The sequence below is a fragment of the Colletotrichum spaethianum genome, assembly GCF_022836535.1.
Source record: "Colletotrichum spaethianum MAFF 239500 DNA, contig16, whole genome shotgun sequence".
In the NCBI taxonomy this organism is placed as follows: domain Eukaryota; kingdom Fungi; phylum Ascomycota; class Sordariomycetes; order Glomerellales; family Glomerellaceae; genus Colletotrichum; species Colletotrichum spaethianum.
Window position 1 is genome coordinate 481,439 of NW_026054786.1, and position 19,230 is coordinate 500,668.

The window sequence follows — 19,230 nt, forward strand, 5'->3', positions numbered from 1 at the left end:
TTTACTTGCGCTCCCTATTGTGGTGTCAAACTTGGTCCAGTAAGACGAAATCTCTGTCCGAACGGTTGCAAAATCTGGCAGATTCCGTGACGCAATAAGAAAGCATCTCCCTGTCGGCGTGGAATAAGGTCAGCTCAAACAAACAAAGGGCCCAGGAAAAAGAAGCTTGGGCGAAAAAGCAAACGCCCTCATCTTCGTTCTCCTCCAATCCCAATCATCCCCCCCTCACCTCCCCCTCACTCCGGGCTTTCCCTCATCCCTCGTTGGATTGGATGTCGTCCCTCACCTGCACGGAGGCTGCAAGCTTGCACCTTCCCTAGGGATTGGGCACTGGCGGCCGGGGAGAAACGAGCCGCCGGCCGTCCGCACTCCCTCACGGCCACGGCTTCAACGCAGTTCATGCCTCGCACCAGGCTGGTTACTCTGGCACACACTACCCATCTACACAGCGTTGCATGGTTGATTAACCTCTTACGTCCGTACCTACTTATCTTCACACCTGGGAAAGTCTGTAGGCACATGCACCACCACCACCACCACCACCACCAAGACATGCAATGCTGTCTGCAAGCATACGTCAGTCTGCCAAGAGAAGCCTTGGTAAGCAATAGCAAAGCAATAAGTCGCTTCGTTCGGCTCATTACCAACAGGCATCCGCAGAGTGGCTGTCCAGCTCCCGAGTGCCTGTTCTGCTACCCCAACCGGCCGGATTGACGTCCGGGTCGCAGCAATGCCGCAACGCAGCGACGCGGCAGAGTTGTTCCATCTCAGGACCACACTGTCCTCTGTCTGTCTCGATCCGGCTCAGACTCAAGACCCTTGGTGCCTCAGCTTCTCCCCACTGACACTGTCCCCGACCGCGACGGCGCCGGCGACCCTGACTGATCCTTGACCCCTCGCACCCTGGCCTTACCGCACCGCATGGCGGCGCACCATCATTAGTGCAGAGCCGTCGTACGATCCCCTCCCCCAAGTTCTGTCAAGCAGAGACGCCCATCTCGCAACTGAGATTGGCCAAGGATCGACCGTCAGTTTGAGGCTCTAGCAGGCAAGCAGTCAACTGAAGCACAGCACAGGCTGGAGACGCACATGCACAGCACCGACACCAACCTAAAGCGTCCCATTTAAGGTACGGCGCACTGGGCAAGGAAGCACGCAAAGCAAGCCTACCGATATATTGTTGCTGTTGCAATTGGGTTGCTTGTTGCTCGGCTAGAGTCACTGTAAACCACAGACGAGGCCCAGGACCCGCGCCATTTGCCCTGGCTCTCCTACGATCCCAAACACGCCAGTGATTCGACCTTGGGCCTACCTTACCTCAGGTCGCCAACCTGCTCCCGCCAATTGATACTTGGTACAACAGGGCGGAAAGCCCAGACGATTGCCTTCGTTGCCAATGCCGTATTCTGCATCTATTCTGGGCACGATTCGCCGATCGATGCACGACCACCAGAATTATAGCCACGCCCCTGCTCGTTTCTATTTCCTACCGAGTCCATAATTAACCTCGATGCACTGAAAACGCAAAGAGGCTCACTTGCAGCCTACCAGCATGTCGGTTGCGCTTAATGGGGGGTTTCCTCTCGCCTCCTCTTGCCCGAGGTGAGCTTCGCCCAGGACAACTAGGTAGGCAAGGGGGTTACTCAGAGATGGAGGGGCACAGAGGATAGAGCACGTGTCGTAAGCTGCACCGCTTTGGAATGTCGCGGGTTTTTGCGAGCGCGCCAGTCGTTTGATTGTCGAACTGCCCGGCCGCCCAGCCGCGTGGTCGAGTCCACCAATTCGGGACAGGAACTCAAGAGGACGGGTTCGGTGATGAGGGCGCCAGGGGAATAAGAAACGTCAAGCAGACGGTAGGCGTCAATGGCGTGTCATTCCAGCCTGTTGCCGTGCGTGTAAAGAAGCACCTCGACCAAATCCTGAAAGGAGGTCATTTCATGTACGGGAGCTCTATCTGCAAATCGAACGGAGATGTCGACTGATATGCACCAGTACGGTACACACTCTTTCGTGCAGGAAGCAGTTTATAGTTTCTTCTGCTGCCGCAGCGCATTGCCTTGGGGACCAGAACCCGGCACACGCATCACACACTCAGCATCCAAACCAGTTAGGGGGCCGGGCGCGTACTCGGCAGCTCGAGTTGTCGTCGTCCCCGTCATACCCTGCCTTCGCCTTGCTTGCTACTACCTACGCAATCATTCCCAGGCGACCATGGATATTCACCGAGGTTTCCGGTGCTTGCTTCACCGTGGGTATGGCAGTTGCCAGCGAGCGATATCCATGTCTTTCCTTGCAGTTGGTCAAACAAAACATTGCCGACGTGGAAAGGTCGGAAAGTTTAAGTTCAGGTTCATACTGTGTTTTCTAACCTTGCCTTTGAGTTATTGTAGTACATGGCGGTCCACGGACAGAGAGCTTACCACAGTACAGAGTATGTACATGGTAGAGGTCTAAGGTGGGGAGAGAGGAGAGCAGTCCCCCCATTCAGTCCTGCAGCCAGGGCTCTGTCATCTCAAAGCGCAAGGGAAAGCAAAAAGAAAAACAAAGCGGGATAAAAAAATAAATAAAGGCAAGATACGTACCGTGCAGCCTCTACCCACCCTCCCCCCACTACCACCACACTAGCACCACCAACAACAGGCCACGACCACACGGCCACACGGCCCCCAGCCTAATGTTAGTTAGCCCAATCCCAGTCCCAGTCCCAGTCCCAGTCCCGTCCGCGCCCAGTCCATTCATCCTCCGATACCCACGGCCAGTATCCACCCCTCTCCCCTCTCCCCCTCGACTCTCCACTTTATTTCACAGCACCAAAACAGACCGGGAAGGACGCGATGGACAAGGACAAGGAGAGGGAGCAGAGGCAGAAAAGAAGCCTGTGGGCACAATAGACATCAACAACATCGACACACCACCGCCGCCGCATTACACAGGCAGCTTGCCTCGACTGTACTGTCGACCACACACGGGCTCCATGTCCTGCCTGTCTAGTCGTGTCGCATGTACCGTTCCTCGCCCTCAGTCAAGATTCCAACACGTCCATTTCTTCCATCCATTCAGTCCAGGCCGTCCAATCGACAGGCCAGGGCTGCCTCTCTCTCATCTTGCAGGCCTTGCTACTGCTGTTATTGCTGCCGCTGCGTGTACCTCCCGTTTCCAGTTCCAGCTTGTACCAGCCTCGGGTCCAGCAAGTTGCAAATGAGTCCCGTCCTGTCCACTTCCATCTACATATCCTTGATTCCCCTTCCCGACCCAGCCCACACACTGTCCTGGAATCCACCCTTTGACTCCATTCAGCCAGTGACAGTCAGTGACCCGGTCCATCAAGCACAAAGTGCTGCGACCCAGCGCATGTGCATGGATTGATTGCCGCCGCCGCTTGTTTGCTAAGAGCCAGGCCAAGGCTTCTTCCACATCTCTCTCTCTCACTCTCCCTCTCTCTCCGTCTGTGTCTTCCGCTCTCGAGTCTCGAGCTACGGCTGCCACTGCTGCACCACTACCTTTATTTATTTTATTCTTCTCACACACCTACGCATGCTGGTACCGCTGACCACTACCCACCCGACAGATTAGGTACTGCGACGGCGACTGCTTCTACCGGGCGCCGCTGCCGCTATCCAATCCCACTCCCACCACTGCGAGCGTCCCGTACCTTCCCCCCTCCGCCCCCCGTCTCAAGCACAAGTCGAGGGTGCAGCATCGCATTGTGTCCGTACCGATTTTTTCCTCCTCACACACCCTCTATTCATACCCTCTTTTGCTTCCTTTCGCTTCCCTTTTCCCTTTCCTCGACGTTTTAGACTTTTTAGGGTGTATCATGGACAGCAGCCAGAGCACGACCATTTCCAACGGCACCTCCCAACGTCGCAAGCTCACCAAGAAGCCTCCCTCGTCCTACCAGCAACACACCCGCTCCTCGAGTGGTCTCGATGGTGGCATCGACGCCCTGTCGCTACAGAGCAAACGCAGCTCAACCTCGCTGAGACGCGCTCCTTCCGCTCCACCTGCTCGGACGACCCCCTCAAACGCCGCCGCTGCTGCTTCGGCTGGTATTCTTCCTGGTGTTGCTTCTTCTGCTGCCTCCAACAATTCTTCTCCCCGTCACCTCCCCTCCAGCCAGACGCACCTTCCCAATCCCTCCCCCATCCTGCCTCAGGGTCAGTTCGCCGGAGCCGCTCCTTCCCCAACTGCCTACCACCACCCCCAGACCCAGACCTCCACCTTCCACGGCCACGCCAACGCCAGCACCGCCTTCTCCCCTCACCACCATCAGAACTTTAACCACACAAGCAATTTCTACCAAAACAACAACACCACCAGCAACAACTCTCCCGTCGGCAACGGAGTTGGTGTTGGTATCGCCCACAGCAGTGATCGACCCCTCGATCTCTCCGCGACCTCGCCTCTGCCGTCACAACCCCACGACGAACTCATCGGCGCTCCGTTTGACGGTGCTGCGGTCCTGAACCGCATCGAGCAGACAAAGTCCCCCGTCGCCGCTCAACCCCAGCCTCCCCAGGGCCTCTACCAGCGACAGAACGTCCCGCCGCTCCCCCTCATCAAGTCGGCGACCGATTCGCGCATCAGAAGCCCTGCCCTTCGACAGTCCAGGAGCTTCACGACCGATCCCGCGATGATGAACGAAAAATCACAAGGTGGTCGGGTGACGGAGAACTCAATGATTAGCCCCAAGCGTTACTCGGACGAGGCAAAGGAGCCCCGGATGGGCGTCCTCCGCAAGAAGTCGGGCTTCTCTGGTTTCATGAACAGTCTCGTCGGCACGCCCAAGAAGCCAGTCATCTCAGCGCCTGAGAACCCCGTCCATGTCACCCACGTCGGCTACGACAGCTCCACTGGCCAGTTCACTGTCAGTCGTTCCCTCCACTCTCCCCCGTTGCTTGCTTACCCTCCTCTTCTGCTGCTGCTGCTGCTGCTACTACCACCACTGCCCTCGTGGTGCTCCCGTTTGTCGTTGCGATGGTTGCGGCTGACATGTTTACGATCCAGGGTCTTCCGAAAGAATGGCAGAGATTGATCAACGAAAGTGGAATTCCCGAGAAGGAACGTAGGGAGAACCCCCAAACCATGGTTGACATCATCACTTTCTACAAGGAGACCACCGAGAAGCCAGCCGAGGATCAAGTCTTGGAGAAGTTCCACGATGCCAGAGCCCCTGACTACCGTCAGTATGCGAACACAAACTCGCCGTCGGGTGCCATGTCGCCGGGCATGTATCCGCCAACAGCTTATATGGGTATGTCACCAATGATCAGTCCACCTGCGAGCCCTAGGTTTCCAACTGTCAATCATGAAGGATCTTTCGAAAACCCCCGCCAGCCGCCCCCCGTTCCTGGTGTCGGCGGAGGCAAAGGCCCCGGCAACAAGGACATCAACTTGATGCCCAGCCGTCCGGCCCCGAAGCCTCCCGTCAGCCTCCCGATGAGGTCCGCTCCCTCGCCCTACCCCGCCAAGGACTCCGGTATTGGCATGTCTCAGCCCGGCGAGGACCTGCCCCCGGTCGCATACCAGCCCCCCAAGGAGAACGTCCCCATGCTCCCCGAGGAGCACCGCGGAGAGCACCGGTCCCGATCCCGATCCAACTCGCGCGTCGGCGCCTCCCCCGCCTACGTCCCCCCCACCCCTAACCCGCAGACTGTCCAGGCGAACCTGTACCAGCAGCAGCTCATGCAGCAGCAGCAAGAGCAGGCCTTGGCCCAGGCCCAAGCAGCCATGTCTGGCCAAATCAGCCGCGCCCCGAGTAAGAGACAGCCCCCCCAGCAGCCGACCCCGCCCCAGTCGCAGCACCAGCATCCCCAGGGTCCTGCGGCCAACGGCGGCCCCGGCCAGCGACAGCAGGTTGGCGTCCCTGGCGCTCCTGGCTCCAGGCCTCGACACCGTCCCCGCCAGAGCACTGGCATCGATGTCGTTGCTGCACTGAAGCGCATCTGTTCCGACGGAGACCCACGCGAAGTCTACAAGAACTTCAATAAGATTGGACAAGGCGCGTCTGGCGGTGTTTACACCGGCTACGAGCGAGGATCCAACCGTCTGGTTGCCATCAAGCAGATGAACCTCGAGCAGCAGCCCAAGAAGGATTTGATCATCAACGAAATCCTTGTCATGAAGGACAGCTCCCACCCGAACATTGTCAACTTCATCGACAGCTACCTTTGCGGAGGTGAACTCTGGGTGGTCATGGAATTCATGGAGGGCGGTAGTCTGACTGATGTCGTTACTTTCAACATCATGACTGAGGGACAGATTGCTTCTGTCTGCCGGGAAACGCTCAAGGGCCTGCAGCACCTCCACTCCAAGGGTGTCATCCACCGCGACATCAAGTCGGACAACATTCTCCTGTCGATGGAGGGCAACATCAAGCTGAGTAGGTTCTCTGAGCATTCTCCGAGATGGTGAGATGCTAACAATGGGGTAGCCGACTTTGGTTTCTGCGCGACCATTAACGAGGCCCAAAACAAGCGTACCACTATGGTTGGCACGCCTTACTGGATGGCCCCTGAAGTCGTCACGCGGAAGGAGTACGGACGCAAGGTCGACATCTGGTCTCTTGGCATCATGGCCATTGAGATGATTGAGGGAGAGCCGCCCTACCTGACAGAGTCTCCCCTGAGAGCGTTGTGGTTGATCGCTACCAACGGCACACCTCACATCAAGGAGGAGTCCAACTTGTCGCCAGTGTTCCGCGACTTCCTTTACTTCGCACTCAAGGTCGACCCTGAGAAGAGAGCAAGCGCGCATGACCTACTTAGAGTAAGTTTGGCCCTGATGCCACCAAGGACTGATTACTGACCTCCTTCTCAGCACGAGTTCATGAAGGGCTGCGTTGATCTTTCTCAGCTGTCACCGTTGGTGCGCGCCGCCAGAGAGGCACGTCTTGCAGAAAAGGCTAGAAAGGGACAGTAGGACACCTTCAGCCAGGCATCCAAGAACATCTTTCGGCGGTTGAAACGACACTAACCCCACGACCTTGACGACAACGTACTCCTTAATGGGGCTGCCCCTTACCTGTGCATTGAGATACCCCAGGAAGTACTGTTGGCCTCGGCACATTCGGCTCGAGGACGCTTTCCATCTGCGCTGTGCACGGCTTCATTCATTCTGTGGCCAAGCCTCGTCGGCTTTTGGTCCGTCTGAGGAATCTAGTGCTTGCGTGCCATGGCCAGCAGGCTTTCAGCCCCAATCATAACTCTCTACTTGCTTTCAAGATACCACGTCGGAGGACACCTGAACCATTTTCGGCATGGACCCTCGACTTTTCTTTTTGATTCTTGACGACTTGCACACGCGCACCATTTAGCATGTTGGCGACCAAGCAACGTCTTTTTTTTCCTGACGGCTTTTCACTTTATGCATTACATAGAGGCGATCACGATCCTGGATCCGCCAACTCGCCTCGATGTCAGGCTCCGGTTGTATATGGGCAACCTTTTCTTCTCATTGGATTGAGACATGCGCTTTGGGCCAATCGTGTTTCCCGAATTTTGGTGACAAACGTCACCTCGGCAATCGGTCGCTGAGAGGAGACGAGACGATGAATCGCATGCTTTGATTTGGCCAGCGGGAATGGGCGGCCAATTCAGATTTGTTGGGGCAGACAGGCAAACCCCTTTCAACCTGTCGTGGGATTTTTTCTGCTTTGTATGGAAATTCAAAGGGGGAAAAAAGGATCGCTATTCAGACGAGACGTTGCTGGACAGCGACGAGAGGCCAGAATCTTTGGCTCTTTGGTCCACCATGTCTCATGCCCACACAGAGGGGGCGTTCTTTACTGGTCATGTGCGAGAAGGTGTACCGCCGAGGAGATGGTGGTTCAATAACTCTAGTCTAGAGAGACTCGCCTAAGTACTGAAATGACCTTAAGGCCTAGAAAGCCTAAGAAAGTTTAAAGCATTGCGATCTTGGGTTTGTGCAAGAGGTGACGTGACTAACGATGGATGCCTGGTGAACTCCTTTTGTGTACTATTGCCGTCCTATCTTGTGATTCAGTGTCCTCTCAAGAGGAATGAGTTGGCTTGCCGTTTCGTGAGAGTGGCTAGTTGAACCCGCTTTCAGGGGCCGAGACAGCACGGGATCTTGAATGGCGGATATAATGCCATCTCCCTGTTTGTTCTTGTTTGCTTCCTCTTCCCGCCATCGTGCGTATGGCACGTTGCTGCCGTATGTGTCCTCTGCGTCTAGGAGCAGAAAAAGATGAAGACTATTGGTAGCTTGAGCCCAGAATAAGACCAGTTACTCACACACAAAGGGATGGGGTAAAGGTGACGGGCAGCCTCTCAATTGTATCTCAAGTACTGTATCTCTCCCGGGACATGGATCCCGCCCTATCTCCATCTCTCTGCCGTCCTTCCGTCCCCGGCCTCTCTCTCTCTCTCGGTCTTGTATTATCTTGCGATTCTGGAGCAGAGCGGGCGACGACATCCCAACTTGCCTCCGTCGCACACGCGGTCTGCAGTCCGTCAACTCACAAGCCGGGGCCCACTTCGTACCCAAAGGAGACAACCTTTCCCCTTGCCCAACATTGGAGGGAAAGGAAGATTTAATCACTCTTCGACCACCACGAGCCCGCCATCAAAAAGTCCCCCCGTGTGCAAGCAGAAAGAACGAACCTCCGAAACCTGCGCTCTTCGCTCGCCCCGTCAAGAAGAGATCCTCCTCCTCCTCCTTCTCCTCCTCTCCGCAAATCCAGGACGCGGAGAGGGACCAGGAACAGCGACACCAACGCGCAGCAGACGGCGCGAAAAGACGATGGAAGTCGCGTCCCTGACTCAGCAGGCGAGGAGGGCCCGAGGAAACAACGTTTCAACCTGCGTTGAGGGGGAGGGGGCCAGGAAAGCTTTTCCCCGGATCGTCCCAAGGTGCGCGCGCGCGCCCGCCCGCCCGCCCACGCTGCCGCTGAAACAAATCCCACACCCCCCTTCCCCTCTCCTACCCTTCTTCCCCCACCCTCTCCGGTACCTCAACTCGTCTGGAGCGTCGATCCCGGCTGACATCATTGTTTTCTTTGTCCCCCAAACCCGTCTTGCCATGGGCGACAGTCGCGCCCGCGAGCCTCGGCATCCAACTGTGCCGTGGGAAGCTGAGGCATGGGAGACGGTACGTGGACCCGTCTGTGCGTCTCGACAACACTCACAGAACATCAGAGCTCCCGAGCGCATGCCACTCGTAGTAGGAAACCGGCATGGTATGTATTAAGACAAAGCTTCTTCTCATTTCCCAAAAGCCCATATTCCGACGTTTATGCTGGGAGACTAATTAGAAAGAAGAAACACCCCTCATTCAACATCGCCCTTCTTCCTGACCCAAACGCCAGGACTTGCCAAAAAACGACGACATTCGTTATCATAAAAGACGTTGTGGCGGAAACAGGATGGGGGCGAAGAACCCACCATCCGGAGTATCATGAACAAACAGAAATCCTTCGAGTCCTCCCCATATTCTCTGCGTATGCGACTTGACTTGGGCAATGCTTTCGAATGCAATCAATCGGGTATCCAACTCTGCCGCTTTGCTGCCCTTGAGCTTTCGGCGGGCTTTTACTCACGCATCTTGACGTAGTTGCTGGGGAAGATGCCGTGTCTCGTGCCAATCATGCCAGTCCTGTTGTGAATGTTAGCTTTGTGCCCATGGAAAGTGCTAAAGAACCTTTTACATACCACCAGTCGTTTTCACTCTCAGTCTTCTTGAGCACCGTGATGACATCGCCCTTCTTGAACCCAAGATCACCAGGCTGGTCGGCATCGAAGGTGAACAGCGCAACCGCCTCGTTCTTCTTCAGCATCGCAGTCTTGGAAGCAAAGTTTGGCTTCGGCGCCGCAGGTCTGCCGGGTGCTCCGGTCTTCTGTTCGCTGACGAAGTTGGGTGATGGGTTGTCCCTGTAGACGTAGTCGTCGTTGTGGCTTCCTCTTGACGCAAACGTGTTCGACCGCGACACTCCAGTGTTGGACCGTGACACTCCTCCACCGAAGCCTCCGTTGTTCGGCCGGTCGTAGACATCGTCCTGCCATGTACTCGACCTTTTGGGTCCGCCAAACTCGCTGGCGCCATCGGCACCCCGATTAGGACCATGACCAGGGCCGAAGACACTGCTGCGATGGTTCATATCTCCCTCTCCGTATCCAGTGCCCTGGCGACCGTTCCATACCACATCGTCATGGCTCTGATCGTAGACAGGGATGTCGTTGTACATGGAATCGTTGGCCTGTCCGGTACGGCCAGCGTTGAAGGAGCGGGAGTTGAGGACGTTCATGAGCGGCGCAGCCTGAGGCGGAGAGCGGACGCTGCCGGTCAAGATCTGGGCGGCAGTGTAGCGGGTGCCGTAGAGCTTCTCGTTGGCGTCGCGGCGCTCGATGATTACGGAGCCCTCCAGCGAGACGCCGGCAAACAGGCCCTTGGTCTTGGAGTAGGCGAAAATGCCCGCCACGCTCTTCAGCGACGCGGCACCGGCAGCCTCGGCGTTGCGACCGACGGGGCCGGCGGCAATGGAGACGTTTCCACCGAGCGTCAGCGAACCAGCCTGTGCGAAGGTCTTGACGGCGCTCGCGTCGTTGAGGATGAACACGAAGTCAGTCAGTTCGAAGCCAATCTGTCCGCCGAAGCCGGCGCCCGCCGTGCCGATGGCACTCGGCGCACTCCATGATCCGTCGGGGAGTCGCGAGACGACGAGACCGCTACCGAAGCGACCGGATCCAAGGAAGCCGGCTTTGAGTACGGTGAGAATCGCAAGGCCCTAGATTCCAGACCAATGCACGTCAGCAGTCACATCCGGCGACGGGGTTCGCGAGGGCTGGGAGGCCTCTCGGAATTCGCATACGCCAAGAGCGCGGGCGGCGGGGGTAGATCGCGGGTTCGAAAGGGCGGGGTGGGAAATTTTGGCTCACCTTTGCGTTGGCGAGGACGGACGGAGGAATGATCTTGTCAGGGCTGAAGGCTTGCCGAGGGTCGATGAAGGAGGTCAGGATCTTGCCGCACTTTTTGCATTCCGCTGTTTGTATCTGTTGTCAGCCGTGATGTTGCAATGATGACTGGCGGGCCACGGCACGATCGGCACCTAGGGAAAAGTGTGGACTTACACGCCATAGACGACGGGAGCGGGTTGTGGAGGCCCATGCTGACGAGTGTATCGAGGGGAGGGATTACGGTGTGATCGGTCTTCGCGTTTCTCGAGGGTCGGTTCGGGGACGTAGGAAGAGAGGGAGAGAAGGGCTGCGAGACTTGAAGGTGAAGAAAGGGAAAGAAAGAGAGCCACGAAAAAGCAGGAGGAGTGTGCCTGGGATATTGGGATGCGATTAGGTAGGCACCGTTCCTCGGGGATCCTCTCCGTCCACAGTTCCCGCAGCAGCGTGCACCAAGAGTGCGAGTGCGTGCCCACACCTCCACGTAATTAACGATTGAGTGGGGTATCCTCAGCGATACGACAGGTGAGAAGAGCCGCCGAGGGGCCTGCGCCTCTTAATTTTCCTCTAGCTTGTAGTCGAATTTCCTTCCTGTTTTGGGGGGTTTTTGGGGGGAGGGGTCTGCCTGACTTTATTTCTTTCCTGTTGGGCTTGGGGGACTCGACATGCGACATGAAGCAAGGCACTGATTCCCTCTCGGAGCCATTTGCCCAGGGTTTTCTTTTTAAGCTTTGTTGATTCAGCCGAACCATCGTACGAGGCACCACTGAGCAACAATTGGACGACTTTGCAGCTCATCAAACACGACAAATTGGCGAGCGGCGCACGTTGATGACTTCGGGAGGCTTGGAAATCTTTTCAAATCATTTGGGGTCAGCCAACAGCAGCACCAGGTGACATTGGCTTCCGTCAGCTCTGGGATCGTCGGGACACAATTTCGAGAACCAGGACCGGGAGGCGAGCCAGCTGCCCTGATGAGGCGCTGCAAGCTTGACAGAAGCCCGGGCGGGAGAGGGTGTGACCTTGACGAGTTCGCATATACAAGGTAGGCGCGATGAGGTAATCCGTCCTCTACATAGTAATTCGCGGGGTACCTCGACGTCTAGTCGAGGGGGGAGGCTGCTTGGTCTCTCTTCCGGCTCCGGGCCACTGTGGCGCAGGCCTACTGACGCGCAACCCCACCGGCAAGGATGCGGCTTCCGAGAAAGCGCAGAGACCATCTGCTGACAATGTCACTTTTTTGGAGAAGCCGTCCGGGGTGTGTGCTTCTTCTTGGGCCCGGCTCGCCTGCCGCCGTCGGAGACCCATCCAGCCAGGCCCCCAGCCTCGCCTTTGTGAGAGCAGATCAGCCAGACAGACCGACGGAAACGCACCAGCCCTCCGAACCCCCATCGTCATTGTTTCGCCGCCCGAATCAACCACATCCGCAACCTCCATTGTCAGAGTCACGACAGACGCAGAGACGCACCTTACTTCCACCCTTTATTGCCGCTCCCTAGCACATTCACCAAGCGCCGACACTAAAGACGAAGTCCTCTCGCGAACACGTGAAAACCCTCCATCGCCGCACACGATCCACGCGACCACGAGAACCACGTCCACACCCACGACGACAAAGGCGATCTAGCACACGCGGCTGTCGACATAAGCCTCAGCGGCGTATACCCACCCAAGAACCCTCATCGCAAAGTCTACCGAACCCTCCCGCTCCGCACCGCATCGCTCCGCCCTCCGTCTCCCGAACCCCTTACCGGATTCTCTCGCCCCTGTCCTCCGTCCTCCCACAGAAACCTGCAAAAATGTCAGAAGCCTACGAGCGCGAGCGCCAAAACAATGCCCGCCTCGACGAGCTGTCGGCCAAGGTCTCGGCTCTCAGGGGCGTGACGGTCGACATTTACGACAACGCGCGCGCTCACGAGGTCATTGACAGCACCGTACGGTCCCCCCTTTTCCCTCGTCCTGCCTCGGGTCGGGCGTAACCCATTGTCGAACCCCGTAATTAACCATGTCTCTCCTCTATAGTCCGAGACCTTCTCCTCCATGTCCACCCAGCTCAAGGGCTCCGCCGGCCGCCTAACGCGTATGGCCGCCTCGGGGAACAAGGTCGCCATCCTCAAGCTGTCGGGCATCATCATCGGCATCTTCATCGTCTTGTACTACATCGCAAAGCTCTTCTTCTGAAGCGGATAATAGATGATTTATGCTTCGACGACAATCGCCTATTCGGAGATGAGTCTGTTTCTCCCATGGCGATTTCAGGTCCAACCAAATTCACGACGGAACACGCCGAGCTTTTTCAACTGCTTCAAAATAAGGAATTAAAGGGGGGGACAACCCAACAGCGGCCTGGAAACCAACATTACGGGAATGACACATACGGGAGTAAAACTTTTAAATAGGGCGCGCGTGGACGTTCAAATACCCTGCGCATGGATTTGGAGTTTTGGGGGGGCCAGCAGGACCGTCTGACTGTATTAGCACGAGCAAACTAGCACTGCACGCACAAATGTTCATGTCATTGTTTACCATGAGTTTCAATGCTTGCTTTATATTCGGGCAAATTCTTGATCTATGACGCTTTTGCATTCGAACCACCAACATGCCCATTGGGAAATCCCCCTTTACTAGGCATGTCTCCCGACGTCACCATTGAATATCTATAAATCAACGTAAATCCAGGGCCTGGTCTTGGGAAGCGCACACCAGCCTTTCACTCCCCACCGAGATCCCCCATTGCTCGGCTTGCAATTTACTGCCAAACATTCGAAAAGAGATCCTCGCTGCCACCGATCGGCTTGGCCGATCCGGAACCAGCAGCGGGTTCCGTGCTGCTGGTCCATCCACCGAACTCTTCATCGGCGGCGACCTTGGGCGCGGCGCTGAAGCCACCAGACGCTCCGGGGACAATCGGCGTGCTGGCAAACGATCCAGTAGGCAATCCCGAGGACACTCCAGACGAGCCCCATCCACCAAAGTCACCAGTTCCTCCAAAGGCGGGCTTGGGTGCTTCCGCAGGCTTGGGAGCAGCGGGAGTAGCGGCCGCAGTGTTCGTGTCGGGTGTGCTCCAGGCGTTGGAGCCCCAAACGTCCGAGTTTGACCAGTTTCCTGAGCCGATCGTGCTTGCAGCTGCGGTCGGGTTGGCAGCGGGGGGTGTTGACTTGGTTTGGTTTGAGAGGTTGAAGACGGAAGAGGAGGCGGGAGTGGGGGACGGCTTGCTGGGGGCAGCGGCAGGCTGAGCAGGAGCGGACAAATCGAACAGGTCACCCATGGACGACGCCGGTTGAGCGGGCTTTGGCGGGGACTGGGCTGCAGCCGGGGCAGGGGAACTGGACCAGCCAAATCCGCCAAAGCCACTGTTTGAAGGTTGCTTCTGATGTGCTGAGGGCGCAGGGGCCGCCGGCTTGGAGTCGAAGAAGCTACCGCCGCTGAGACCGCCAAAAGCGTTGTTGGAGGCGGGCGGTGGTGATCTGGTGCTACTGACGGGACTGGCCAGGCTTGCGAACGGGTCTGCCTGAGCCGGCTTGGGGCTGGTGGTATTGGAGAAGCTGAGGCTGCTGAAGGCATCAGTCATGCCGCCAAAGGACTGTTGCTGTTGGTGTCCAAAGGTAGGCGAGGGCATGCCGCCAAATGCCCCGCCGGCGGCCTGAGGAGCCTGTTGCTGCTGCTGTTGGGGTTGCGGTCGCGGGGCCGAGGCGTAGAGTGACAGGATAGACTGCTTGAGGTCTGGCCGCGAGGGTCCTCCCATGCCACCTGCATTGTTGGTGCTGGCGGGTCGTGGAGGAGCAGCGGGCTCGCCGAAGAAATCCAATCCCAATAGAGAATCCTTAGTGCTCGTGGCCTTTGGGGGCGCGGGCTCGGATTTCGGGGGCACCTTGCCAGGCTGCGGGCCGGCCGTACTGGCTCTGGGGATGGGATCACCGCCGATAAGATCGACTTGCGGCTGCGGGGAAGTAACGTTCCTGGGAGGAGCCGCCGACTTTCCAACCGAACTCTTGCGAACCGATTCCCTTCGCTCCACGTTCTGCTTCTCCTTGACTAGGCTCAAAGGCACATCGTCGTCGCCGTCGACATCGAGACTGGCGGGGTCGGGGATGGGGCCGTCCATTGTCCAGCGCTTGAGCTCGTACTTGGTGCGGATAAAGTTCTCGATCTTGGATTCGGAGGGGACGTGGCCGGGAGCCAGCTTGGCCTCCCAGTATTTGTTTGCGCGCGCATTGCCCCAGCTGAGGATGCTTCGAAGCTGTTCGTCGGTCCAGGAATCGAGATCGACAGACTTGACTCTGCTGATGTGCGTACCCATGCCACGATGGATACCCGAACACCGGATGCAGATAAATACGCCGAGGTTCCAACTAGCCCATCGCGGGTCTGCAACGTGGCACCGTCAGTGGGAAGATCGAAGGGTATGGGAAAGAAGCATCGCCTCAGACTTACGCTTGTTCTTTTTGCAGTCGGCGCATACTTTGTTGCACTCCAACTTCAAGAGGCTCTTGATTGTCTGCTGGTTTTGGGCCGCTCTTTCGGCAGCGGGGTTCGGTGGCGGTCTTCGAGACATCGTGGCCTTTGTTTATGTGTGTACGAGGCTAAAGGATTGAGGGGTTTCTGCGGCGGGCGGGTCTTTTGTATCGTCGCGCGATCTCCAGTTGATGCAGTAGGTACAGTCGGAGAGAAAGGGGAAGGATCGCAAGATCGCAGAGTTGACCAGCTGGACCTTAACCGTCGTATGCCTAGGGTCAATATTACGGAGTAGAGTATCCACGCGCCGCTGATACCGGCCAGGTAAGGGGCAATTGGGGGTCGAGTCCGTAGAACATGTCCCTGCCTAAGGCAGTGATGACGGCAGTGGAGGTGGGGTCCTACCGTTCCACTGTACATCGACGGAAAAGGTGGTAGATGCGCTGACAGGTGCCCGTGTTCATTGGCAGGTGCCCATGTTAAATAGGCTGCGTTTGTGTTAGTTGGACCTTGTCCCGACAACACGCATATCTTCACATTTGCTATATTGCGAGACGATGTATAGCAATCGCTTTGCTTTCCATTTTTTCTTTAGTCCTGAAGGCTCACAAGAGAACGGCTTGATCATCTACTCGTAGTTCTGACATTCCAAGCAATCCTGTCTTACTCATGATGCTTGCGCTTAGACCCTGTCAACAGAGTTTAGAAGAAAAAGACTTATGCATGGAAGAATCCAAAACTTCAGATAACAACTTGAGCAATAGCTCCGCGTTCAGACCGATACACGGACTTGTCGCAGGCTCTTATGCTTTCCAAGGTGCAGAGTTGGCTCGATGAGGGGCTACAAGTCGTCTTACGAGCTCAAATCCCATACGCCGAGTCTGCCTGCTATCCATAGCACGGCATTGATGTTGTTTGCGCTTACCCAAGCAGATGCCATGACTTGGGTTTGATTTGAGCCATTTGATGACAGCCTCAGAGCACGTTGTCATCCAGCATTCTCCAGTCAAGTGCCAGGTTGAACGGTCGACGACAGGTCTCAAGAGTTAGACACTGGCTCAGCATCATTGACTTGATGACACTCGCTGGCCATCGATATTAGTAAAACCTGAACCCTTCGACGGAAGTATAGCCGTGAGTCATGTTGGACTTGTGCAGGATATCTTCTAGTATCATACCACGGTATCTGGTCTCTCTCCCACTCCCCGGCACATGCCTAGCTTCGTTGGAAAGAATAACCAATGTCTGCTTCTCTGGGATGTGGACCACACCTTGATGGACCGACCAACAGCAAGGGTATTAGCAGGTTACTTATGAGGCCTGCAACACCGTCCAATATCGTCCTCTCGTGCCATTTCGTGTGCGTTGCAATGAGTCCGGGGGCTCAGCGCTCCTCCAATCCAGGACGTTTCGGCAGCGCTTGCCCGGAAAGGGACCAGCCAGCATCAATGGCCGCAAACATGTTGCAGAGCCATAGACACTGAATCGAGGGGGCTAACCAGTTGAGTTGCGGGGGCGGGACGCCGGTGCATTAGGTGAACGTGGGGGAAGTGAGGGGTCGCGCGTCCCTCGCGTCCGACTTACACCTTAATCCGTCGCATCTTGATGCCTCTCCGACGGATCCTCTGTCTGTCATAGGCAGAATCGTTACCCAAGTCTGCGTCTGTTCGCCTGACGGCGTCATTGCCCGCATCGGACACCCAGCTCCCATTAGCACATGCTATTAGCTGAGCAAAAGTTCCCCCCGCCGACGGAGAGGCGCGATATCGCTCGACATCCATCTCGGAACCTTTCCCTTTGGATCCAAATCAGCCATGCTGGTTTCCGTCCGCCGTGCCAACCTCAAACTCGGACGTGTGTAGCTCCGTCATGCGGGGGGTGCTTTGTATATAAACCTAAGCGGCGGTCGCGTGTATAAACCTTCTTTGTGAAGTAGTTCTCCTTAGCTCCCAAATCTAGCATTCTGTACTGGTCGGGTTTTGCCCTGCCTCACATTCTACCTCGAATCAAACTTGCGAATAACTGAACGTGTAATTGTCCAATACTCTGTGTCAGCCATGGCTCCCTCTGCTATCGAGAGGATCACGTCGACAGTGTCATCTTTTTCACCCGACAGACCTCGGATCCTTGTCCCTGAGAAAGTCTCCTCGGACGGTCTCGCCCTTCTTCAAGACAAATACGACGTAGACAACCGCACCGGGCTGTCCCCCGAAGATCTCATCGACGTCATCCCCAACTACCACGCGCTGATCGTGCGATCGGAGACGAAGGTGAACGCGGCTGTACTTGCAGCTGGGAAGAAGCTCCGTGTTGTGGCACGAGCTGGCGTTGGGGTGGACAACATTGACGTAGACGCAGCGACAAGCCAAGGCATTATTGTCGTCAACTCGCCTTCCGGTAATATCCTCGCGGCTGCCGAGCACACGATTGCCCTCCTCCTCGCTACGGCACGAAATGTTGGCCGTGCAGATACCACAATGAAAGACGGGAAATGGGAAAGGAGCAAACTTGTCGGCGTTGAAGTTGGCAGCAAGACGCTCGGGATCATCGGACTCGGCAAGGTGGGAATGAAGGTTGCCCGGATGGCCATCGGCCTTGGCATGACGGTGAAGGCGGTTGATCCATATGCCAGCGCCGAGATTGCTCGCCAAGCGAGTGTCGAGCTTGTGCCTGATCTCGAGAGCCTGTTACCGATTGTGGACTTCCTGACAATCCATACTCCGTTGATGGCAAGTACATTGGACCTATTGAAGGAGAAGGAGTTCCAAAAGATGAAGAAGACTGCCAGGGTCCTGAACGTTGCACGGGGCGGAGTGTATAACGAAGCTGCCCTTCTTCGTGCCTTGGATGAGGGGTGGATCGCTGGAGCTGGTCTCGACGTCTTCACCTCAGAGCCTGTCAAAGTCGATTCGGTGGCCGCTCAGTTGTCTCAACACCCCAAGGTGGTCGCTACACCGCACTTGGGCGCGTCCACGGTCGAAGCCCAGGAGAATGTCTCGATGGATGTCTGTACGCAGGTTGTCGAGATCCTCCGGGGCGGACTGCCGACGGCAGCTGTCAACGCGCCATTGATTATGCCGGAGGAATACCGCAAGCTGCAGCCGTTTGTGCGGCTCATCGAGAAGATGGGGGGCCTGTACACGCAACATTTCGTTGGCGGCAGGGGCGGCATGGTGGGTGGCCGGCAGTTCGAGCTCATTTACCAGGGCGACCTGGCAGGCATCTCCAACACACGGCCGCTGTTTGCCGCTTTGGTGAAGGGTCTTGTCTCGTCCATCAGCGACTCTGGCGGACGTGATGTCAACATTGTGAACGCCAGCCTCACCGCCAAGCAAAAGGGCATCATCATCAGCGAGACGCACAGCGGAGAGGTGAATAACGCGGTATACGCCAGCTTGGTGACGCTCCGGTCACACGGCAAGGATGGCGAACAGGTCATTGAGGGGTATGTCTCGGGACAGAGCATATACATCTCCAAACTGGACCGATTCAGCGCAACATTCCAGCCGCAGGGGACGATGTTGGTGTTGCACAACTACGACGAGCCAGGCAAGATTGGCGGTGTAGGAACGGTCCTGGGCCGGCATGGGATCAACATCACCTTCATGCAGGTGGCCAGCCTGGATGACGAGGAGAAGAAGGCGGAGGAAGGCAACGAGGCGCTCATGATTTTAGGTGTGAAGGGGAAAGTTGGCGTTGAAGTGGTGGATGACTTGCAAAAAGCAGAAGGTATTCTCAACGTAAGCCTGGTAAGGTTGTGAGGAGGAGAAAGGATGGAGACTGGTGGGAAGTAGAAAGAAATCGTATGGGATTCGTTTGCCGCATTCCGCATGCCGCATGCCAGCGATAACCTCCAGCCAGGACG

The 19,230-nt window shown here is 56.6% G+C and overlaps 4 protein-coding genes across 4 annotated transcripts; 2 read left to right on the forward strand and 2 right to left on the reverse strand.

Annotated features, from left to right (window-relative positions):
- Window positions 1-9,551: 9,551 nt before the first annotated feature.
- On the reverse strand, window positions 9,552-11,124 carry ColSpa_06642 (SH3 domain-containing YSC84-like protein 1; the record flags this gene model as incomplete). The annotated part of the gene is made up of 4 exons (XM_049272854.1): window positions 9,552-9,615; window positions 9,672-10,744; window positions 10,896-10,999; window positions 11,088-11,124. The coding sequence occupies 4 exons, from the start codon at window positions 11,122-11,124 to the stop codon at window positions 9,552-9,554; spliced, it is 1,278 nt and encodes a 425-aa protein (XP_049128811.1).
- A 1,585-nt stretch (window positions 11,125-12,709) lies between these two features.
- On the forward strand, window positions 12,710-13,091 carry ColSpa_06643 (protein transport protein SFT1; the record flags this gene model as incomplete). The annotated part of the gene is made up of 2 exons (XM_049272855.1): window positions 12,710-12,844; window positions 12,933-13,091. 2 exons carry the CDS (start codon window positions 12,710-12,712, stop codon window positions 13,089-13,091), a joined length of 294 nt encoding a protein of 97 aa, XP_049128812.1.
- A 568-nt stretch (window positions 13,092-13,659) lies between these two features.
- ColSpa_06644 (uncharacterized protein) lies at window positions 13,660-15,465 on the reverse strand (the record flags this gene model as incomplete). Its single annotated transcript, XM_049272856.1, has 2 exons — window positions 13,660-15,278; window positions 15,345-15,465. 2 exons carry the CDS (start codon window positions 15,463-15,465, stop codon window positions 13,660-13,662), a joined length of 1,740 nt encoding a protein of 579 aa, XP_049128813.1.
- A 1,957-nt stretch (window positions 15,466-17,422) lies between these two features.
- ColSpa_06645 (D-3-phosphoglycerate dehydrogenase 2, chloroplastic) lies at window positions 17,423-19,126 on the forward strand (the record flags this gene model as incomplete). The annotated part of the gene is made up of 1 exon (XM_049272857.1): window positions 17,423-19,126. The coding sequence occupies one exon, from the start codon at window positions 17,423-17,425 to the stop codon at window positions 19,124-19,126; it is 1,704 nt and encodes a 567-aa protein (XP_049128814.1).
- Window positions 19,127-19,230: the final 104 nt, after the last annotated feature.